The sequence below is a fragment of the Balaenoptera acutorostrata genome, chromosome 14, assembly GCF_949987535.1.
Source record: "Balaenoptera acutorostrata chromosome 14, mBalAcu1.1, whole genome shotgun sequence".
Lineage (NCBI taxonomy): Eukaryota > Metazoa > Chordata > Mammalia > Artiodactyla > Balaenopteridae > Balaenoptera > Balaenoptera acutorostrata.
In genome coordinates this window covers 14,994,702-15,019,745 of record NC_080077.1, presented here as the reverse complement: position 1 = coordinate 15,019,745, position 25,044 = coordinate 14,994,702, and the positions used below count along the sequence as shown (strand labels likewise).

At 41.9% G+C, this 25,044-nt stretch overlaps 1 protein-coding gene across 1 annotated transcript in view; it reads left to right on the top strand.

The window, feature by feature from the left end:
- The window catches only part of CCDC170 (coiled-coil domain containing 170), a 132,321-nt gene extending 108,772 nt beyond the window's left edge, over window positions 1–23,549 (top strand). Inside the window, 4 exon segments of the mRNA XM_007196928.2 lie at window positions 3,363–3,537; window positions 5,878–6,120; window positions 18,545–18,781; window positions 21,182–23,549. Of these exon segments, the coding sequence (XP_007196990.2) occupies window positions 3,363–3,537; window positions 5,878–6,120; window positions 18,545–18,781; window positions 21,182–21,382 (856 nt within the window). The 3' untranslated portion in view covers window positions 21,383–23,549.
- Window positions 23,550–25,044: the final 1,495 nt, after the last annotated feature.

Genomic DNA, 25,044 nt, shown 5'->3' with positions numbered 1-25,044 from the left:
AACGTGAGGCTTGCTGAGGCAGAGGCGCGAGGCGGCTCTCGAGGTGGCAGGAATAACTGAGGTCGGGCAGGCTGATTATGCGAGGCTTTATCCTGTGGGTAATGGAAAGCCATAGGAGGGTTCTGACTAAAAGAAAGGTTTTTCCGAAGGCAGAGTGGCTCTGAGAGTCTAGAGGCTAAAGGAAGGAGCCCATTGGGGGATTCTTAGGATAGTTTTGATCAGAAGATAATAAGGGTTTGGATCAAGTAGCGCTTTTGTGAGTAAGGATGGGGATAGATTTGAAGAATTTGGGAGGGTGAAGGGAATTTCGTGAACAGATGTCTGAAAAAGGTGTGTTGGTTGAAATTTTGAGCTTGAAAGGAAATCCTGAACCTGAGTATAATACATTAAATTGGAAGATATCTGACTGCCGGACATCTACACCTAGATGTTCCACCAACACCTTGCACTAAACATATTCAAAACAAAAATGATTCCCTCTCCTCAAATCTGTCCCTCTCCTGCTTCAGTGATGGTGAGGTAATCTGCCTCAGTCGCCCAAGCCAAAATCCTGAGAGGCACCCGCAATGCTTCCCTCTTTTCAGCCAATTCCTAAGCACTGTAAATTCTATCTCCTCAAAAGATCTCAAACATCCCCTCCCCCATCTCTAACTTAGAAGCAGTGCTTTGGTTCGGAGCATGATGATGATTTGCACGGACTGCAGAAAAACCCTTCTAACCCATCTCCCCACTGCTCCCAGGGTGGTCTTAATAAAATGCATGTCTAATCTTATCTTCCTCCATCCTAAAACTGGTCAAGGGCTCTGTATGTTTCTCAGGATCAGGTCCTGATTCTTTCTTCACATGGCTGTGACCTGGCCAGTTTCCAAGTCCAGGCTCTCTCTCACCTGCAATCTCTCCAGCCAAGGGTGGCAAAGTCAGAGGCACTCCCAAGACCAGCAGGGCACTGCTAGGGTGTGCAGTGAGTGGTCAGCGTCCAAAGACATCCACATTCAAATCTGTAATGTGGCCAAAGAAAAGAAAGCCCCCTTGGCAATCCATATTGCACATTGCTGGTCTCTCTGAGAAAATGTTCTCCTTACCTTCTTCTAGGAATGTCTATCCCTTTAAGACTCAGCTCCGATGTCACTTCCTCTGGAAGTCTTTCCTCAGAGGCTTAGTTCTTCACGAAACACGTACGTGGCTCTGTCACGGCACTAATCACCCTTTTTGTATCCATGTCTTAATTCGTCTTTTCCAATCAACTCAGAACTTCTTGAGGCCCGGGGAAATCATTTTTTCTGGATTTTTCCAGGGCTTAGAGCAAGAATCAATAAATATTATTTAAATAATAGAAGAAGCATATCAAAGGCAAGACTTTTAGGTAGATCGTTGTCTCTTCGCGCCTTCATTAGGATGACTCATTAATTTTAATTGAGGTTATGCCAAAATAGCTTTCAGTTATGCAATCAAGTTGTGTAAACTGATTCTGCCCATGGTGAATCTTTCATAGATAACTGCGTATAAAATAGTAATAGTAGCCTTACTGCCTAGTAAGGCTAGTAGGCATGTAAGATTGAAAAGCAAAGGTGTATAGAGATTAAATTTAAATACAGGTAATTGAGGTTTGTACCACATAGAATATATTCATGCTAAACTGTGATTCAAATGAACAAAATGTACAGGAATCCTGTCAGCAACCTTAACTTTCTGAGGCTTAGCCAAGATCCTTGAAAAGGCACTTCCTCTGTGGGGTCTTGGCTCAGTCCTGTCTTAATCCCCTTTGGCCTGATGTAGATCCTTGAATGCTGAGTGGATGGGTCGTATGTAGAAATAGAAAGAGAGGCTTTTATACCTTCGCATGAAAGGTGCCAACTCTATTTTATTTAAAATACAAACAGTAGCAGTTATTTCACTTTCCTCTGCATAGATTAGAAATGAAATCGTCCATGAGAGGGGCTGACCCAACATTAAGAAGTGACAAACTGGGGCTTCCCTGGTGGCGCGGTGGTTAAGAATCCGCCTGCCAATGCAGGGGACACAGGTTCGAGCCCTGGTTAGGGAAGATCCCACATGCTGCAGAGCAACTAAGCCTGTGCGCCACAACTACTGAGCCTGTGCTCTAGAGCCCGCGAGCCACAACTACTGAAGCCTGCATGTCTAGAGCCCGTGCTCTGCAGCAAGAGAAGCCACTGCAATGAGAAGCTCACATGCTGCAACTAAAGAAAGCCCGCACACAGCAACGAAGACCCAAGACAGCCAAAAAAAGAAGTGACAAACTGATGATTCAGAGACAAAAACAGCCTGTGGTGGTCCTGTCACACAATACAGCAGCAATGTCTGTAATGGCTGTGACTTGACAGGAGAGATGAAGTTTTATGTATGCTTTTCAACAAAATTGGAAAATATACACTTACAAATAATTTCATTCTGATGACTGAAATATAGATAGTTCTGTGCTTTAAGCTGGCATGCTTTAGTCATCAGGAAATGATACTTATTTAAACATATAATTGCCTAAAAATGCCAGATGGATGAGTTATTGCAATGAGAAGGAAATTTCAAAGATAGAACCCAAATCATGAAATTATGTTATAGAAAGCTCATTGATGGATTTATTTATCCGTCAAGCACTTAGTAAGGATTAATGTCTGGCATGACGAGATCAGCCACAGAAATCAAGTGGAGGAGGATCGTAGGGTAGTTTTGTAACTTTAACCTGTTAAACTATGAACCTTGACTTCCCTGATACAGCTCAATTTTAGAATGTTGTTCCTTTAACTTTGATACATTAAAAACTTTTAAAGACATTTTCTAAAGAATTTTAACTTACAAAACCAAAAACGTTGCCCAAGTTTGTTTGTATGGAGAGCTGTGGTTTCAGCGTGATTTGTAGAATCCAAGAAGTGTAAAATGGCAACTGGCTAATTGGTCAATTTCCACCTTGGAGGCCAGGACCCACTTAGGTGGACAAAATTTCCATGGAAGGTATGCGGATGAGTGGATTGCACGGGCTGGATTAGCCAGTAGATCCCAGGAGCTGGGAGGGTCATGGTAGCAGCAGCATGTACCCAAAGCAGAGAGATGCAGATGAAGTCAGGAACGTGCCACGTTTGTCAGGTGGCAGGGTTCAGAAGAGTGTATGATGTTAGACTGCACATCAAGGCCACTGACCAGGAGAGTCAAGAGAAATTGGACAAGGAACAGAACTGGAGGTGGCAGGGTGGTTCAAGCGTTCATCACCAAGCACTGGAGTCAGGGGCTGGGCTCTGTACTGGGTTTAATGAGAACTACCTGGAAGCTTGGGAGAAAGACAAGGATTCTGTGAGGTCACCTGTGAACTCCACTTTTGTGTCCCATTTTCATTTTTGTTCTTGGGTTTCGTATCTTAAATTTCTGGATCAGCTTTCAGAGAAAATGAAGTTGGACCAGATGGCTGCTGAACTTGGCTTCGACATGCGTCTGGATGTAGTTTTAGCTCGCACGGGGCACCTGGTCCGCCTCGAGAGCAGTGCAGTCATTGAAAACAAGACAATTGCCTACAGTTTACAGAGAAAGGTAGGGGATATTGCTGGTGTTGAGAGAAGGAAATTCTGAGAAACTTAAATCTTGAAAAATAATTTATTTCCACCATATTTGCCAGTGTGGCTAGGAAACATATTATACAAATATGTATTTAGAAGCCAATTTCAGGTCTGAAGGGAAAGTAAGTGTATCATCTAAGGTTATGTTTGACTGTGAGTAGCTTAAACAAGTAGAAGTGGTTTTTTTGGTATTTTTTTCCCCTCACATCCATTTCTGGAGGGTAAGCAGCTTCGAGTGAGTTGGCAGCTCTACTCTGTAAAGTTTCCAAGGACCCAGGCTCCTTTCAGCTCAGTAACTGCCCATCCCTAGGGTGGTCCTTATTGTCCTGGTTCACAGTGGTGCCTAGAACCATTATATCTGTGTTCCAGGCAGAAGGTTAAAAAAGAAAGGGATGAAGAAGAGGGATGCAAAAGAACATGCATGAGCTGTCTTTTAAAGGAGGCTCCCAGAGTTTTCTATGTGAACTTGTGTTTATATCCCACAGCTAGAATGTGTTCTGATGGCTAAACCTAGCTGCAAGGGAGGCTGGGAACTGTAGCCTTTACTCTGGGTAGCCATTTGTCTAGCTGAAAAAGTCACTGTTTCTATGACTATGGGAGAAGAGGAGAGCTGGGCAACATCTAGCAGTCTCACCTTTATATAAGCTCTCTTGCACTAGAAAGTAGAGAGGAGAAGAGTTTACTTTCCACTCACTCAAAGGAAGACTGAGAAAGAGTTTAGACTACATAAATGAATGAATGGATGAAACAGATAAAAACATAATTATTATGTAATTATTGGCATTGGGGAAAGAAAGAGGAAAACACAGATGTGTCCTTAGAATAGTTCTTAGGAGAAAATTCTATGGTAGAATTATCGTGTATAGGCTGCTTAATGAGTCACATCTGGGTTCTCAATTTGGTTCAACCAAGCTGTGTGACATTGGGCAAATTATATACTTCTCTGTCTCCTCGTATTTAAGATGGGGATGATACCTACCTCATGAGGTTGTTAATAAATAGCATTTTTGTACTCTTGGTTCATAGAAGATGCTCTATTCATATTTGACCTCTTTTCCATTTACTGTATCTTAAGGAAATTTTATAAAAGAAAGCAGACAACCCCTAGTACCATCAGAGACATTAAACTGAGCTACAATTCTTTCTGAAGTTCTCAGATAATTGATTTTTCCTCAACATCCAATATTATTCCTTCTTAAGTATTATATAATTATTAAAATGACCAGTGCACAGAACTTATCAAGGTAAATTTGCAGTAGAGTGAAATTTGACATGAAGAAGCTCAGGAAAGGGAGTTTAGTTAGGGAAATACTAAAAGTGCCTTGTTAAAAAAGGATGTGGGCGTGGACATTGCTGTTACTGTTAGACAAGATATTTAGGCCCTCATTTCAGTAAGCCCTTCACACCTTCAAACACTTTACTAATGCAGAATATATAATTAGGGAAAATGGGATGGTCTTTAGCTCTAACATTCTATAATTCTACACGATTCCAATTCCCAGTGTTTGTAAGAGGTGAAAGAGGTTCCTGTACTTAATATTCTACTCACTAATTGTGACATGTGAAGCCCAGGAGGATTTTTTTCTCCTCATAGAGTCCATAATCTTTTTCTAAAAACCATTACAATTTCTTTCATCAAGTTTGACCGTCGATGCTAAGTGCTATTTGCAGACCATGTTCAGCCTGGTTTGTGGATGGTATAAGGTCTGGCGTATAGTAAAGACACTAATGAAGTAATGCCTTCTTGAAGTCCCTTCTATATCTAAGATTTTCAATATACCAACAAAGCTTTCCTCAAAATCTCCTTCATATAGCTTACTTTAAAAATATATCAACTCCCATGTTTGGTGCCACTCAACCTGGTTCTAAGTGATTGAAACTAGTCAGACTGGGTCTTCGGTACTAATTTACACTTTATCTTCTTTCAGAAAAGACCGGTACAAGTATAGTTGCCATGGGGTGTTGGAGAGGATTTTGTCTGTCTTATTATGTTCTGCTCTTGATAAGCCCATTTTAGTAGTTTTAAAAGTAATTTTACATTTTTATTATGATGCACATAATGTTGGAGGGAATCAGACACTGAAAGCCTACTCCTTTGTGCATTTTCTGTGGCTCTTTTGTCTCATACTTTGCAGCTACCAAATTAATTCTTGGAAAAATAGGGATAGAAAAATGCAATCAGGGAAATCTGATGGTTTACAAATTAGTCTTATTGAAGTGTAGATAAAGATCAACATTATCTGAGTAATTCATTTATATTTACTGACTATTCAATGATTATTAAAAAAAAAAATCCCTGTTTGTATCAAACCAGCTAAAGACTCAGAAAGAAAGACTGGAGAGCAAAGAGCTGCACATGAACCGCCTCCGGCAAAAAATAGCCCAGCTGGAGGAGGAGAAGCAGGTGCATTCGGCATCGGCTGCGGAGAGGGACGAGGCCAAGGCCACCATCAGGAAGTTGCAGAAGAAGGTGGAGAGGCTGCAGAAGGAGCTGAGTGTGTGTCGAGAATTGAACACTGAGCTCAAAGCCAAACTGGCCGACACCAGTGAGCTTAAGGCAAGTGCTCAGCTGCATTTCCTTGTCACTGTCTGTGTGTGTTTCCATAAAGGTTTATGCAAAAGCGTGACAGCCTTAAAAGGGACACACCAGAAAAAAAAAAAGCTGAAAATTTCCTCTGATTTTCTAGAGTGGTGAGAAAAATGCAAATATGCCACAAATCAGCATAGTCGATCAATTTCGTGTCTCTTCAATATTTGAAATGAAGCCATAGTTGCTGGGTGAAAAGTCAGTCAAGAAGGGGTGATGTGATGTACAGCAAATAAAAACATTTCTTCCAAGTGTGGGTGACTATAATGTTAGGGATCGTGTAGGGATTTTTCACATAGGAATTTGCTTAGAGAAAATGAGAAAATGAACAGAAGTGTTCGCTGAGAAGAGGGGGCAACAGGTGTGTGTTGTGCTGTGCGATGTGTCACACCAAGTGGTGAAGAGGGCAGACAGGTTGGGGTGATTTGATTCCTGGATTCGAGGTGTTTGGCTTCTAATGAATACAGAGAAGAACGAAATTAGAACTTGGGATTTAATAAAAATATTTAAATATCACGTATGTGTGCCACTGGCACATGTCACCCCTGGCAGATACCCGTGTCGTGAAAGCGGGCAACAGTGATGTCCTTGCTCTTTGCAGACGTGGGCTCTGAAATGGACTTTTGGAATGTTTCTGAATCTGGAAACAGACCAGTTGGGAAAAGGAATCTGGAATGAAGCCAGCACTTGAATCCGTGTAACAGGACAATATTTTAGGGCACATTTCCCACTGTATTCTCCCTTCTGAGTCATTAGCTTTTTTCCCCCTGAAGCCCTTTTGGCATCAGGAGGAGGCCACTAGATAAAGGCTTATTTCCCTAGAGAAGGGGAGGGCAGACTGCACCCAGGGGAGTGGACACACTTGAATGTAAAGGAAGGGGGAAACTAGGGAAAGCATCTGATAGGGTGCCTGGGTGGGGAGAAAATACCAGAAGTAAGTATCCTGGACACCCCTCTCACACCTTGAGACTGACCTTTGGGGTGTGTGTCTGGTGGGTCAGGGAGAATCCCTGATGTCAGCACGCAGTTGCTCCCTCCCTGGCTGGCAGGGGCTGCAGGAGGTGCAGGCGCAGGGGGCCTAGATCGCACCCATGCCCTGGAGCCTGAAGTTCCATTTGCGCTCTTGGGGGATACGGAAGGTAGCTAAAGATGCGCTCGGGAGAGCACACTGTGGGAGCAGGTGGTGGTGGCCCGCTCAAGTGAGGGACACAGTGACTCGCCATCAGAGGTTCCCAGGCAGATGCGCTAAGCCATGACCCCGGCTAAGTGTAGTGAGAGTAGCCGTAGGAGGCCTGGGCCAAGACAACCCTGTGAACTAGAAGTGGTGTTGGGGTGAGAGGAACCCGCACTTCGTGTAGCAGAGAACGGAAGCAGGTAGGGAGCGGAAGCAGGAAGGGAACGGAAGCAGGAAGGGAGCGGAAGCAGGAAGAGAGCGGAAGCAGGCCAGCAGCTGGTGGAAACTGAGGGCTGTGTCTGTAGAGTCTCATCCTGTTTTGTCTCGGGGACTTTGGTCTTAGGTCTACATCACATGTCCCCCGGATTATTTTAATTATTTACAAGTGGTCTTTCCACTTAACCTTTTCACAAACAAGCCTGATTCTCATAATTAAGTTTTGCTCTTCTGGTGATGCGATTATGCAACGCTTTGTTCTAGTCACAGTGGCAGGCTTAAGACTTTCCAACTCCAGCATCGTTGGTGTAAAGGAACATTTTCAAGTGTGGTGTATACAGAATGCTTGTAGGAGATACAGGATGGGGTATTATATAATGTTCAATCCTGAAGTAAAAAAATGGGTTCCCTTTAGTTTTCCTTTCAATGCTTTGACCATGATGGAGAAAATCTTAGAGGTTATTATGTCCTAGAACACTTGCTGGCCTACGTTTTAAACAAAGAATAAGCCTTATGCTCAGTGCTGAGTACCAACAATAGTACCTGCTAATACCGTTTTGTTTTATTGTTAATACAGTGTTTGTTTTATTGTTATCTCCCATTTGTGGCACATTCTGTTGAAATCATATAAAATTCCCTTTAAAACAATTAAATTCCTTTAAGTTAAAAAGGTGGTTAAGTTAAAAAAGAAAATGGATCATATAGGTGACATGTGGACATGTAAACATTGTGGAGGTAGAATGGGAATAACTGAAATATAGACAGATTGGAGAAGAGAATGAAAATGAGTGATAATTAAATGCAATAAGCAGGTGAATAGAAACTCTGATTGGCTGCTGCTAACACCGTGATAATTTCTGCGAGTTGGAGCAGTGGGAGAAGAAACTGGGCAGAGGACAGGGCCAGATCACACAGGGCCTCGTGTGTCATGCTAGGATGCTTGGACTTTTCATCTGGGTCCTGGGGAGCCACTGGAGAATTTCAAGAAGATGATTGAAATTGTCAGGAAAGAGACTAAAAAGAAACAGAGATATGAGGAGAGTAAAGGGACTCCAGAATAAGGCTGTGATCAACAGCATCAAGTGCAGCAGTAAGATGAAGACTGAATGACTATTTGCTACACTTGGCTTTGGGACATCTAAGGCTTGAGCGTGTATAATAGCAGATCATGGTGGTAGTGAGTGAAGGCTCTGACAAAAAGCCAAGTTTCAGTAGGCTGAGAAATGAAAGAGAAGTAGAAACAAAGACGGCGGCCTAGTCTTCTGGAATACTTGGATGAAAAGGGAACGAGAGACAGGAAAGTAAATAAAGTTGGCTTGTGTGTTTAATTTGTTGTTTTATTTTGCATAAAGAGATGCACATACTTCTACAGGTAAGGTATAGAAGAGACTGGATTTGACTGACTCAGCAATCACTCAGGCCCCTAAACATTTAAGTAGAGTGCAAAGTCTGCCTGCCAGTAGAGAATAGAGATCTCTATAACTTACTAATACAGTAAAGGCTAACTTCATGAATTTATAAGATTTCAACTACAAAACAGCTTTTTATTGTTTTATTTGAGACATATTAGTATTCAAGACAGACTGATGGTATCAATTCTCCATCTTTGTACATCACCTATGCTTGTTCCTGTGTTAATTTTACTATCCATAAAGCAGTATTTCTGACATTAGCAAAAATGGCCTTCTTGTGTTAGCTTCCTAGGGCTGCTGTAACCAAGTACCACAAATAGAGTGGCTTAATACAACAGAAATTTATTCTCTCACAATTCTGGAGTCCAGAAGTCTGAAATCAAGGTGTTGCTAGGGTTGGTTCTTTTTGGAGCATCTGAGGGGAACCATTCCATGCCTTTCTCCTGGCTTCCGGTTGCTGCCTACAATCCTTGGCATACCGCTGCATAATTCTGATCTCTGTCTCCATTTTGATGTGACCTTCCCTTCTGTATGTCTCTCCTTTTCTGTGTCTTATATGAATACCCATTATTGGATCTGGGCCCACCCTAATCCAGGATGATCTCACCTTGAGCTTCTTATCTTTTTTTTTTTTAATTTATTTAATTAATTTATTTACTTTTGGCTGCGTTGGGTCTTTATTGCTGTGTGCGGGCTTTCTCTAGTTGCGGCGAGCGGGGGCTATTCTTGGTTGCGGTGCGTGGGCTTCTCATTGCGGTGGCTTCTCTTGCTGTGGAGCACGGGCTCTAGGCACGTGGGCTTCAGTAGTTGTGGCTCGCGGGCTCAGTAGCTGTGGCTCGCGGGCTCTAGAGCGCAGGCTCAGTAGTTGTGGCTTACGGGCTTAGTTGCTCCGCGGCATGTGGGATCTTCCTGGACCAGGGCTCTAACCCATGTTGCCTGCATTGGCAGGAAGATTCTTAACCACTGCGCCACCAGGGAAGCCCCAAGCTTCTTATCTTAATTACGCCTGCAAATTGCAAATAAGACTACATTCCGAGGTTCTGGGTGGACATGTCTTTTGTGGGGTGGGGGGGGCACTCTTACTAAATTAGGCATTAATTTCACCATTTAGAGAGGGTTGATACAAAGTAATAATTTGGACACATTTCTATGTGTTTTGTTTAAAAAACTGAGATATAATTCACATGCTATAAAATTCACTTTTTTTTTGGCTGTGCTGCGTGGCTTGCAGGATCTCAGTTCCACAACCAGGGATTGAACCCAAGCCATGGCAGTGAAAGCCCGGAATCCTAACCACGAGGCCACCAGGGAACTCCCAAAATTCACTCTTTTAAAGTACAAAATTCAGTAGTTTTTAGTATATTGACAAGGTTGTGCAGCTATCACCATTCCCTAATTCTGGAACATGTCCATCATCCCCTCACCTCCAAAAAAAAATGAAAACAAAAACCCTCCATATATTCATCCTTTCCCCAAACTCTGTAAACCAGTAATCTACTTTCTGTTTCTATGGATTTGCCCATTCTGGACACTTCATATAAGTGGAGTCATACAATATGTGGCCTTTTGCCCATGGCTTCTTTCATTTACTATGTTTTCAAGTTTCACCCATATTGTGATCAGTCCTTCACTCCTGTGTTAGTCAGAGTTCTCCAGAGAAGCAGAACTAATTGGATGCACACACACACACACACACACATACACACACACACACACACACAGATTTATTTCAAGGAATTGACCCACATGAGTATGGAAGCTGGCAAATTCAGAATCTGCAGGATGGGCCAGCAGACTGGAAACCCAGGAAGAGCCAGTGTCGCTGTTCAAGTCCAAAGGCTGCCTGCTGGCAGAGTTGTCTCTTGCTCAGGGGAAGTCAGTCTTCTGTTCTATTCAGGCCTTCAGCTGATCGGATGAAATCTACCCACATTATGGAAGGGCAATGTTAATCTTATGCCAAAACACCCTCGGAAAATTCATGATAATATTTGACCAAATATCTGAGCATTGTGGCCCAGCCAAATTGATACATAAAGTTAACCGTTACAGTTTTTTAATGGTTGAATAATATTCCGTTGTATAGATTTACCACATTCTGTTTATTCAGTATTTGATGGACATTTGGATTGTTTCCATTTTTGTTTTGGTCTATGATGATTAAGGCTGTCTTGAACATTTGAGTTCAAGTTTTTGTATGCATTTCTATGACTATTGCAAAACATGGTTGAAGACCTTGACCCCTAGGTTACCAAGTCTTCCTCTTTAAGACCCATGTATTAAATTTCCTCCTGAATTCTAAACCAGGAAGAAGCAGACCTTTCCAGATGACCTGTTAAATTTTAATTTGGCAGGCAAACGTAAATATTGTAGAAATGCCTTTTTTTTTTTAAATTTTATTTATTTATTTATGGCTGTGTTGGGGCTTCGTTTCTGTGCGAGGGCTTTCTCTAGTTGTGGCAAGTGGGGGCCACTCTTCATCGCGGTGCGCGGGCCTCTCACTATCGCGGCCTCTATTGTTGCGGAGCACAGGGTCCAGACGCGCAGGCTCAGCAATTGTGGCTCACGGGCCCAGTTGCTCCGCGGCATGTGGGATCTTCCCAGACCAGGGCTCGAACCCGTGTCCCATGCATTCGCAGGCAGATTCTCAACCACTGCGCCACCAGGGAAGCCCTAGAAATGCCTTTTTGAAAGAAAAATATTCTTGCATAGATTTCCCCTCCCTGTGTTGAATCAAAATAATTTTATTATAATATTGCTTATATATGTACAAACAACACTATATAGAAATTTCTTTTTTAAAAAATATTTATTTATTTATTTGGCTGTGTTGGGTCTTAGTTGCAGCACACGGGATCTTCGTTGTGGTGTGCAGGCTTCTCTCTAGCTGTGGCATGCGGGCTGTAGAGTGCACGAGCTCAGTAGTTCAGCACATGGGCTCTCTAGTAGGGGCGTGCGTGCTCTAGGGTGCGCAGGCTCAGTCGTTGTGGCCTGCGGGCTTAGTTGCCCTGTGGCATGTGGGATCTTAGTTCCCTGACCAGGAATTGAACCCATGTCCCCTGCATTGGAAGGTGGATTCTTAACCACTGGACCCCCAGGGAAGTCCCTAGAAATTTCTTAATCTCATTACATTTTTACCATTATAAAATCCAAACCAATTTAGAAATAAAAACAAAGTATAAAAATAGAATTTAAAAATTAGCAATATTAATTCAGTATGCTAGATTTTAGTTCCCTAAAATCACCATTAGTAAGAATGTGCAGTACTGACTGCTTGTGGTATGGGCTCCTTTTATTTTGGCATGCCTACAGTTTATGTCATCTAAGGATGGAGTGATTGATTATTCTACCATGTGCTTTATATTGCTGCTGCAGTTACTTTGCTTGTACATACACCATGACATAGTTTGGCCTCCAATTGGCATGAACACATTATTTATGTATTAACTCTACCTTTGCTCTTTCTTCATTAACCTATAGGATAATTAAAGTGATGTTACTAACCGGCAGAAGCATAGCCTTATGCACAAGTGCAAATGCAGGCACTGAAGTCACGTGGCAGAACTCCAGTTCTTTGTGGAACTCATGCAACGCCAGTTGCTTTGTAGCCGGCACGGGTTATGAATAGTTTCAGCTGAGTAGATTGAAACACACAACAACAGTGGCTTGGTCAGGAAAGATGTTTACGTCTTTCTCACTGCAAAGAAGCATGGACATAGTCATTCCATGTTTAGTAGGATAGCTTCGTGTTCATCACTGATCCTGGCTTGTTCTCTCTTTCTGCTTCACCATCCAGCAATAACTTTCCTCCTCAGTGCCACCTCTTAGTGCAAGCTAGCTGCTGGGGCTCTGGCTTCATTCCAGGCACCAGGCAGAAGGAAAGGTGGAAGGACATCCTGCATGCCACTTTCCAGGAACAATACAACACTTCTTGGTCTATGTTGGCTGGAACTTAGTCCCTGGGGCTCACTTAGATGAAGTCAGCCTAAGAAATGGGTCTTTATTCTGGGAAGTAATAAAAAAAGGAAGAATAGGTATTTGGTGGTGAGCTTTCAGCCTGTACCATGTGGCTCAATCTTAGTAGGGAGCTGTGGCCAAAAATTGGTAGTCAGACAACCAAAAACTCGTGGAAAGCCATGATTATCTTCCTTGTAGTCTCTCAAGGAAACACCCAAAGAGGATTACATTCTTCAGCCACCAGCATAGCTCTCTTCTGCTTTCTAACTTTCTTGATAATCTCCCACATAAGATAGCTGCTTCCCATGCTCCTCCCACACTCCAGAACTTTCTCCAATCTAGCCAGTGCAGCCTTTCTTTATATTATTTTCCCCGAACCTACCATCTTGAACTCAGCTCTGATTATGTAGATCCATTGACCTTGAATTGCCCTGAACTCGCCCCACTTTGAATGTGTACATCATTCAAAGATGTGAGAAAGAACCTCCTAGGTGCTGCGGAGGGGTTTGGGGTGTGCTCGGCCTGCAGAGCGGAGCATCTTCCTTTGATTTCTGCTGTGGTTCCCTCCATTTCCAGTGAAATCTCTGTGGTTCTTTGCGGAGGGGCACAGCATCACTGGGCGACCCTCCCCCTCTGCTGTCCCACCCCCTTTAGAGAGCCCTCTTGCAGTGCCTGGCTCCCGCAGGGTCCTATTTTCAGTGCGATCGCCTAAAAACCCTCCAGGTGGAGAATTTATATCCTCTGGCAGATTCAACAGGTCCGATTTTACGTTTAATCACCTTCTCTTCCAGGGTCTTTGGCCCTTATAACACGAGAGAATTGTTCACCAGATTTGAAATGCCTTCCCTCCAGGAGGCAGATGCCAGATATGGTAGTCACTGGAAGTGAAGCAGACTCGGAAGCTGGTCCATCCTCGCTGGGGTCTGGGTGGTACATCAGCCTTGTTTATGACCATCTCTGTCCCACTGGGAAAAAATTGTGGGCCCAGTCTCTCACTGAACTCTGGGCTGGATCTGATAAGCTCCCTTAGTTGGATTAAGAAACCCATTTGCCTTGGCCCCCTTTCCCCACCCCCCGACCCCCCATCCTCCCAGCAATCTCGTTTGCTGGATTTGACTTAGGAGGCTGAGGCCTACTTCCTACTGCTGGCTCCCAGTTCGGTCCTGGTGGCTTGGCTTGGAGTCTATTACTTTCTCCCTGACAACAAGAATTCAGGCAGCCCTTAAGATTGTGATAAAGTCTCATATTTTTGAGAAATTCTTGGCTATAAATTTTTCTCATTAGGACTTGATTTATGTGCTTCTAACTCTCCAAGCTGTGTTCCATCTCCTTTGGTAGATGGCCCACTGTAAATGTTTTTCTAATCTGAGTAGAAAGGCTGAATGTATCTCCTCTTCTGTTAATACAAGGTTTTTAATGCAACATAGCAATCCCAGGAACTTCTTGCTTTGCCCCATGTTTTCTCTGAAGCACTGAGATAGTTGGCATGTGAAGGGAATCTTTATGTTTTAAAGGGAGATAACCTTGTTTTAAAATTGATATTGATTTCGCCCATCTAATGTCCCCTATTTGTAAAATATTTGAAAATCTACACAATATATTATTTAGAGCACTTGTTCATATAATTTATAAATAAATGTACATATATATTCAGAATTTTTTACTGATAGGATGCATTATACATGTATCGATCAGTCATGGGAAAGCTCCCTTCTCAATTTTTTATTTTGAAAAATTTCAAATCTATAGAATAGTTTCAAGAATAGCATAACAGACATTCTTTTACTTTTCATGTAGATTGTTAACATTTTACTGATTGTTATGTTTTGCTTAATGAGAGAGACAGAGAGACAGATACAGAGAGACAGAGAGAGGAACCATTTGAGAGTAAGTTGCAGACATCATGACACTTCATCCCTAAATACTTACCAGGTATATCTTAAGAACAAGAGAATTCTTCTGTGTGACCACAGTGCAATCGTTACACTCAGGAATCTACACTGAGATAATATTCTAATATACTCGTACTAATATACAGTCCACGTTCAAATATGGGTTTTGATAACTTGGAATCCATGAATGATCTCCAAGGTCGGCCCCTGTAGACCTGCACTTCGTGGGCACCATTTCCTTGTCTCAAGTGCTTGCCCTACTGGTGCTGGTTCATTGACTAAAAAGCTGACTCAGAGTCCCTTCCCGCAGCTGTTGCTGGCATTTTATTTCCTGCATATTTCCCAAGCTACAGCAGTTGTTCTTACACCTTCTGGATTGCAAGCAGCTGTCAGTTTCCCAAGAGATTTCCTCTCTCCTGCATGGAGCCAGTTCAAAGGTTTTGAACTTGTCCAAGAGTGTCTGCCATTGACTTCCTCTCTGCCTGGAAAGGAATTTAATTTCTTAAGAATCTGTGTGTGTGATAGTAGGTAAAAACAAGTTTCCAGTTTAGGTATTTGACTTAAGCTTTCTCAGTTTAGTGACATTACCCAGACAGTATAAATCTGATTTTCCATCTGGACATCCATATCCCAAACAGGCACCTTTCCTCCATATCATGTCATAATTCCAATCTTAGAATAGCTTCTACCATTCCTCTGACTTTCCAGAAGTGTTGGAGGACCCTTCAGAGTTTAGGTCAGGTCAGCTTGTGCTCCTTACGCCATAATTCTGGAACTCAGTCTCCATGAAGATGAGCTCTAACCCCGAGACTCGGTCAAGATTTTAATCTCTGACAGTAGCCTCCAAATGTAGTCTGGGTAAACTGCAACAATCTCAGAATCCTTCATCAATAAATAATCAGCAGTCCAGCAACTAAATGATAATGTTGCTTTATTATTGTTACTCAAAAAAAAAGGAAAAAAGAAAAACAAAGGAGGATTTCATTCATCAAGAGTAGCAGTATTTTAAAGCGTCTTTTCCATTGTTTTCTCTCTCTCTTGTTTCCTTGCTGCATGACACCTATATCTCCTCACAAGTCCCTCTTCCATCATCCCAAGTTTCTTCCAGAAACACTTCCTGCAGCCTAGTTAACAGAGACTCTTTCTTCCCCCTCCTCTCTCAGCTTTTTATCGGGTAGATCAATTTAGTCTCTCAGGCTTTCTTCTTCCCCAACACTCTCCCCATTACTCAGATTTGCCCTGGGAACAACAGGATGGGAGTAGATGCAGCAAGAAAGCATCTTTCCTTTTTAGGAAAGAAGGGATAAAATGAAAGGGGAAGGGAGAAATCAGCAAACACTCATTATTTGGTATCTTTTTATTACTTTCAGATGTAACTTTTAAATGATTTTCAACAAAATTAAAACACAATTTTATGCTTTTTCTTTGAGAATATGCCTGTAGGCCTTGTCTGAACTGTTAGGAGGCTCAGAACTAAATTCAGAGCTCTGCTGGTATTTGCGCTTTGTCCATCCCACGTGTACTTCTTTATTTCAAAGTAATTTCTTTTGATGCATTTAAAGGCTTCTTTGTAAATGTACTTTACAATAACAGCTTTATCAAGATATAATTCACATATCATAAAACTTACCCTTTTAAAAGTGTACAATTCAGTAGTTTTTAGTATATTCACAGAGTTTTATAAACATCACTGCTATCTAATTTCAGAACATATTCATTACCTGAAAAAGAAATGGGGAACAGTTACTCCCCATTTTCTACTCCCACCAGCCCCTGGCCTTTTCTGGATCTCTCATATAAATGGAATCGTATAATAAGTGGTCTTTTGTGACTGAGTTACTTCCCCTAACACAGTGTTTTCAAGGTTCACCCATGTTGTAACATGTATCAGTACTACGTTCCTTTTTATTGCTGAGTCATACTCTACTGCATGGATATAGTACAACTTTTTAATCTACTTGTCCATTGATGGATATTTAGGCTGTTTTCACTTTTTGGTGATTATGAATAGTGCTGCTACGAACATGCTTGTGAAGGTTTTGTGTGGACGTAAGTTTTTAGTTCTCTTGGATATATGCACCTTGGAGTGGAATTGCTGGGTCATAAGTCAACTCTATGTTTACAATTTGAAAACTGGCCTACTGTTATTCACAGCAGTTACACCATTTTGCATTCTCGCCAGCAGTATAGGAGGGTTCCAATTTCCCCACTTCTTCACCAACACTTGTTACTGCCTATCTTTTTGATTACGGTCATCCAGTGGATAAGTGGTAGCTCATTCATATTTATTTTGAATGGTCAGTTAAAAAATTTTGTGTCTAATTATGCAAAACTACCTCAAATTCTTTTTTTAAAAAATTGTGGTAAAATATACAGAACATAAAATTTTACCATTTTTAACCATTTTTACATGTACAATTCAGTGACATTAAGTACATTCACACTGGTGTGCAACCATCACCGCTATCCATTTCCAGAACTTTGTCATCATCTTAAACTGAAACTCTGTGCCCATTAAACAAGAGCTCCCCATTCCCTCAGCTCCTGGTAACTTCTATTCCACATTCTAGCTCTATGAATTAGCCTATGCCAGGTAACTCACAGAAGTGGAATTATACAATATTTGTCTTTTTGTGTCTGGCTTATTTCACTTATAGTGATGTCTTCACAGTTCATCCATGCTACAGTATGTATCAGAGCTTCATTCCTTTGACTCAAATTCTTTTTGTCGGCAGATCTGGTATAATTTTAAATACTAAACTAATAAAGAAAATGTGCCTCATACTTGAGGATGCTCTGTTTTGGCTTTAAGATCCTGGGATGGCTTCTGAGAGAGAAGTACCACCCTTCCCTCCTGCCTGCAGTGACTACCTCCCAGTTCCCATACTCATTGGTAAAGTCAGAAGACATTTTTTCAGAAAAACTGCTAATTTCCCTCACAGCACTGATGACTTGCCAAGGAGATTTTAAGTGGGGCTTCCTTGTGGTAAATCACCAAAAGGGGAGACATTTTGCTCTTTCTAATGTTTTTATACCAGGGATGACCCTTTGGCAGGGGTAAAAAGTGCAAGTTGCTTTACCTGTGGAGCTCGGTAGAGTCTATGTGTGAGTACCACAGACTTTGTTTTAATATTTAACCCCTGAATCATGCTGTCTACCATTTCATCTCATCAATCTTCCACATAATGATACTCTAATATTTGCTCATAAATTATAACTGCTTTAAGACATGTTCCTCCAGTCTATATGCTTAACAGAGTCTGTATAACTGGGTTGGATTCCATTCTTTATTCATGAAAAGAGTTGTTAAATGAATTTCATTGACTTAAAAAAAAATTTATTACTTATTTTATTATTTTTGGCTGTGTTGGGTCTTCGTTGCTGCACGCGGGCTTTCTCTAGTTGCGGCGAGCAGGGGCCACTCTTCTCTGCAGCGCGCGGGCGAGCCTCTCACTGTGGTGGCCTCTCTTGTTGCAGAGCACGGGCTCTAGGTGTGCGAGCTTGAGTAGTTGTGGCTCGGGGGCTCTAGAGTGCAGGCTCAGTAGCTGTGGCACACGAGCCCAGTTGCTCTGCGGCATGTGGGATCTTCCCGGACCAGGAATCTAACCCGTGTCCCCTATGTTGGCAGGCGGACTCGCAGCCACTGTGCCACCAGGAAGTCCCCACTGACTTCTGATTTGTCTTGTTTATACAGTTTTCCTAAATAAATGCAGAAGAAATTATAAGCATTCTCTTTGACTGCTTAGAATAAAACTTTGGAACAGACCAAAGCCGTTGAAGACCTAAATAAATCCAGAGACAAACTGGAAAAGATGAAGGAGAAAGCTGAGAAAAAGCTACTGTCTGTCAAATCAGAATTGGAGACTACAGAGCATGGGGCTAAGGAGAGTAAAGAGAGGGCCAGGAACATGCTAGAAGTGGTAACCAGTGAAAGGAAGACATTAAAACAATCTCTGGAAGAAGCAGAAAAGAGAGAAAATTAGGTGCGTAGAAATCTGGCAGTGAAACCTTCTTATTTAGGAAAGATGGGGGCAATTCAAAAGCTTGATAATTATTCATACATTTCTTCATAACCAATTTATCAAGCTTTCTATATCATTCCAATGTATCTGTCTGTCTTCTACCATCTTTTTGGCATTAAAAGTACCATTGTGATTTACTCCACTAAGAAAAACAATTCACATTTTCATGGCACGAACTGTAGCAAAGAAAAAGACATTCTTATCAAAGCCATGGAAAGCCTGTGAAAAGCCAGGTTCTGGTTGTGAAGAGGTTTTTATTATATTTGCTGATTGCCTCTGAAGTTTGCGTTATCCCAGATCTTCTAACGTTATCCAGGGCCGCAGCCTCAGGAGGGAAATTTTATCTCCAGCAGAGATCAATTGCAGGAAACAATCCCAATTCTCAAACAGTGGCACCCAGACCTGATGGCCGACCAAGCCCAGATGTAAACCATAAAACAGAACTCATGCGCCCGCTGGTTGCAAGGAGGAGTTTTATCTGGTGAGCCCATCAGGAGGTCAGGCATAAAAAAAACATGTCCTGGGCAGCCTGACCCCTGCTTTTGGCTTTTATCTCAGTCTCTTTCTGCAGCTCAGAAGGGCACAGAGTAGACTCTGATCCGAGGATATTTTTTCTCTTTGGCTGCCTCTGCTTTGGCTCATGTGTCAGGCCGAGTTGAGGAAGGCCAAACTCTAAGAGTGAGTGGTCTCAGAGGAAACCTCTCATCAGTTCAGAGCATTGGCCATATTCAAAAGGGTGGAAAAGTTTGGGGAAAACTTTTTCATCAGGGAGACTAGGCTGGAAAGAGTGTTCTGTTTCCCGAGTTGGATTCAGCATAGGAAGGATGCTGGTACGTGAATGAGCACACGGTGAGGATGTTTGGAAGGCACTTCTCCCGGAGGAAACATCTGCCTTCGGATTGGATCACACCTTTTGTAAAATGGAAGGTACCTCTGGAGAGGGGTTGTCCGGCCACCTCTAGCTGATCTGCTTCTGCTTTCGCCTAGAATCACAGCAACCAGTCAATGAGAATTTGAAGGGGTATAAGGCACATTTTGTCCATTTTCTCTAGCTCCACAACTCTCATTTTTCCTTTTGTGATGGACAAATAATTGTCCCAGAGAGTCCAGTGTTGTGGGTTGTGAGGTGGCAATCTGTGTGATGTGATTTGATCAACACTTAGAAGTCCTCCGTTTTCGTCAGCTCATACTTTTTTTTTTGCCATTTGTTCTTCCTTTCGGTTTTTTTTGTTGTTGTTGTTATTTTTAATTTTTTTTTATTTATTTTTTTAAAACATCTTTATTGGAGTATAATTGCTTTACAATGGTGTGTTAGTTTCTGCTTTATAACCAAGTGAATCAGCTATACATATACATATATCACCATATCCCCTCCCTCTTGTGTCTCCCTCCCACCCTCCCTATCCCACCCCTCTAGGTGGTCACAAAGCACCGAGCTGATCTCCCTGTGCTATGCGGCTGCTTCCCACTAGCTATCTATTTCACGTTTGGTAGTGTATATATGTCCATGCCACTCTCTCACCCTGTCACATCTTCCTTTTGTTTAAGAGGTTCATTGCCCAGTTAACAGCCCAGTGCATAAATGCTTATAACACAAGAGGCACAACCACACCAACAACTGTAGAGCATTTCCTAGCAGGCAGAGCACATACACAGTCATCGTTTCATTTGATCCAGATTTCAGAACAGCCCTGGGAAAAAGGTGTGGTTAGTCATTCACCCTGGAAGTGGGAAAATGAAATCTTACCAAGGCCAGAATCTCATTCATAGTTGCTGAACTGGGCTTCTTGATTTGGTAGCCGATACCATATTAATTGGCTCATCAGAAAAGTGGTTATGAAATTGCTGAAGGTTGGTGTCTGAAAGGACTTTAGAGGTAATTTAGCAGGCTAGCCTTCTTCTTCTCCTCCTTCTTCTTCCTCTTCTTCTCCTTCTTCTTCCTCTTCTCCTTCTCCTCCTCCCCCTTCCCTCCCCCTCCCCCATCCTCCTCCTTCTTCCTCTTCTTCTTCTTCTTTTCCTTCTTCTTCTTCTTCTTCTTCTTCTTCTTCTTCTTCTTCTTCTCCTTCCTCTTCTTCTTCCTCTTCTTCTTCCTCCTATTCCTCCTCCTCTTCCTCCTCCTCCTCCTCCTCCCCCTCCTCCCCGTCCCCTCCTCCTCCTCCCCTTCCCCTCCTCCCCCTCCCCCTCCTCCTCCTCCTCCTCCTTTTTCCATAAATGAGAGAATTAATCAGAGAGTAATGAGAGTAAGTAATTTGCCTAGCTCATGCAAACCTGGGTTTTCCACAGATGTTTGGGTTGCATCTGGTCTAGCAGTGTTGATACATTTTGTTCTCTCAATCATTGTGGTTCTGTTTGACATTGCAGCTGGTGGACTTCAGGGAGGTGGTTTCTCAGATGCTGGGCTTGAACATGACCAGTCTCACTCTTCCTGACTATGAAATCTTCAAATGTCTTGAAAGACTGATCCATTCACACCAGCATCACTTTGTCACCTGTGCCTGCCTCAAAGATGTGACCACAAGGCAAGATGGACACCCACAGGGCCACTTACTACTTCTTCATTGAACACCATATCTCTTGAGGGAGGTGGAGATGAGAGATAGGACAGAGTTCTCAATTTCACAAATTCCACAAACCTTTGAAGTTTGATCAGTGTGTGAATATCGTATACTTTGATGATAGAGCAAGAATCGATCATGGGCCAAAAAGGATCTCAAAGGTGCCAGCCTTAGGTAAATGTTTGGCACTAAAAACACCTATTATTTTATTTGCTAGCACTTTGGGACCCAGATGAATTTCACTAGATTGTGTATCTAGAATGGGAAATGACGGTAGGGAATTAACAATTATGGGGTTTCTATTGTGAGTCAGGAGTTCTACTACCCAGTTTAATTCTCATAATAACCATGTGGAGAAACTTTACTGTTTTTACTTTACAGCCTCTCTGGGGCTTGAGAGGTGATCTTGGTTACCTACCTATGATTGCAGTTAGTTAGTGACAGAACCAGAATGAACACCAGGTCGGCTCAGTAGCAAAGACTGCACCTTCTCTGTTGTTTCACAGTCTTACTGTTTCTCCTGAATTCCTGCGATTCTGGTGGAAATTGCCTTCATCACAAAGCAAGGAAAACATCTGTACAATCAAGGATTGAAGTCCAAAAGTGACTGAGATTTATGAGTGTAACCCACATGATTTCTTTAAAAAGCCATACACCTAGTTATGTGGATGAAACATACATAGATCTGAGGTCCTGTAAAATGGTCCTCTTTTAAATAAATGTTGCTACCAGATCGTATTTGGTGGTAATCATTAATGTTTGAACAGAGCCGAGCTCAGTACTTTAAAAATGAAAGCTTTAACGTGAAATACTGGTAAGATGAAGAAATCATACACAGTTTATTCACCAATATATCAAATATCCTGACAGCAGGGATACTTTTTCAGGATCGAGATTTTATAGTGAATTTCTATCATTTGCTGTCTTCCTTTTAAATTTCTATTTCACAAATATTTTTCAGGAAACCATATTCTTAACTTCCCAAGAAAAACCTGTTTCTCTTTTGGGTGATTGTCTTATTTCTATTGATGCCATAAGAAAAAAATTTTATCGTCCCTTAAAAGAGCATTAGTGTCTAATTAAAGGAGAAGGAAAAAATAGATTACATCCAAGCATTAAGAGAAAATGAAAACTCTAGACGAAAGGAGGTGAGTTTGACACAGTTTGGATGACAGCTGACGTAGAGGGAGAGTGACCAAGGGTCTCCACTGGGGGATGGGTCGTCTCTGCCTGGCTTTCTCTGTCGTGTGCATTTTGCTACTGCACAGCCCTGACTTAGGACATGAACGAGGTCTGCAACAGTAGGGGAGGTAGCCACGTATTCTCCCAAGGGAAGGTCTGTGGTCTCTGGAGATCCCTCCACATGCTCCAAAGATGCAGTGGCTGCTGCTCTGGACCCACGTTCACCTGGAGTGGAGAAGGCGACTTCGCTCTTCGGGTCTCTGGGGGATAGAACTGCTGAGTGACTCTGCTCCGTCCAGGCCACAGAAAACCGTCGTTGATGGGGTCGGGGTGGGCAGGCGGGCCCAGGGGTGGGGGAGATTGTTTTTGTGCATTCTCTCTGTTTTCATTTTCCAAATACAGTCTTTGATGAACTTCATTTATTTTCTTTGTAAATTTATTTTTGACACTCTTCAAAGATGCTTTTTAACAACATCACTTTAAAAACATACACTGTCATAATATTATTTTTCCATTTTGACTTATCATTAATTGTATTTCCAGATTCATATAAGAGATTAAAAATGGTCCATACTAAAAATGGTTAGTCCTGTACTTTCTCCTTATTACACAAAATTACATTCCATTTATCTAAATATGCATTTATATAATATTTCCAAAATATAACTCAAGCATAGATACAATCATCTTTAATACATATAGAAATATTTAAAGTGTTTGAATATAATCCTTAGGAATTTCTGGTGGAAAGACTATATGGGATAAGAAAAATAAATTCTGTCTATGTATGTATGTCCATATGCGCATTAACTATTTGTCATTTGGACAAATTGAGAATCCTTTAATAAAGCCGTTTCCCTTCTTGTTGAAGTGCCAGTTGGTTGTAGGCTTTCCCTCTGTGGCCTTCATTCCAGAGGTGACAGGCCAGCTTCACATTTTTGTGTTAGATTTTGTTCTTCTATAATATCCATGTATATTTCATGTTGTCCAATAAAATGCATTAGTGTGATGTGATTTTCTAAATAAAGTTTTAAAATATTTAACATTAACTCTTCTACCAAATCACTTGAGTAATAATTGCTGCTGAGGTTGTTATTCTGATCATTGTCTGAGACATTTGAATGTATGTGTAGAATATCTCAATTAGGAAAAAAATTTTAACTTGATCCGTCTAAATTTCCAGTTTTACTTTACCTTATAGATGAACAGCGAGTGATTCAAGGTCAAGGGGTTGTGGGCTGAAAGTTGTTAAAGAATGTCTTTATTATTGATATTGTAACAATTAGGACTTAGAAAATGAAGTCTAATTTTCACTGGGGAAGCATTTCACAGTTACCTTTGACTGGGAAGGCTCTGCCCACTTTACACAGTAGTGATCTTACCCACTTTATTGCACACCCCACTTAGCTTTTTCTCAGCAAGTGGGGTCTGTATGCTTCTCTTTCCCCTCTGCAGCTTCCATGCTGCTATTCCTTCACCTTTGTGTAAGAACCATCATTCTTTCGAGGCTCTCGCTAACTAATATATAACTTTCTTCCGGTCCTTACTGCAGTTAATTCACTAACATCCTGTCTACGTAAGACCGTTGAAATGGTCCATAGGTGTCTTCTCCACTCTCATCAAGTACTGCCTTCATCTTAGGTGACTTTCATGCCTATAAGGCAAACCCATGCAACATTTTATCTTTAGTTTCTTGTTCTTTCAGCTCTCATACCTTTGCCTCCTTTTGTTTCAGCCACTTAACTCCTAGACTGTAGTTTCTAGTAATCCAATGTAGGCTACCTTAAGCAAAGAGATTTTGGGATGCTCAGTTGAAAGATTCAGGGGTAGACTAACTTCAGCGTGGCTAGATCCAGGGATTCAACGTTGTTTTCTGGATCTTTTTTGCTTTTATTCATCTTTGTCTCTGCTTGATTTGCTGGTCTTTGTATATTGGACTCACTTGCTCCTTCTGGAGATGGTTTCTCTATGTTGCCAAGAAAGATGGTCATAAGCAGTTACAAAGTCTTTACAAGTGAGGAACTGAGCTGAGAAAGAGAGATTCTCTGCCTCTAACATTCATGGAAGAAATCTCAGAATAGTTCGATCATCTCTTCTTGGTCACATACCCCTGAGCCAATCACTCTAGCCAGAAGAATGAACTCACTGGCTTGCATCCCATGCCAGCCCCTGCAGTGAGGGTGGGATGGAGTGAGGCTCCAGAATAATCTGTTCAACCAGAACCACATGTAGTAACAGAGGGAAAGTTCCCAAAAGAAAGAGAAGCTGGACGGACAGACAACACGCGTCTATTACACATGGCCAAATTCAGGATCTTCTAATCACCTAGAACTTCTCCACCTCTGAAATCTTAAATTCTCCATAGCCTCTTATTATCCCAGAACTCTATCTCTTACTCCCAAATAACTGTTCTTTGAGATCCCTTGGTCCTCATATTTTCTACCTACTAGACTTGCTAGTCTTCACTCCCTCTGGAGCCAGCTGACA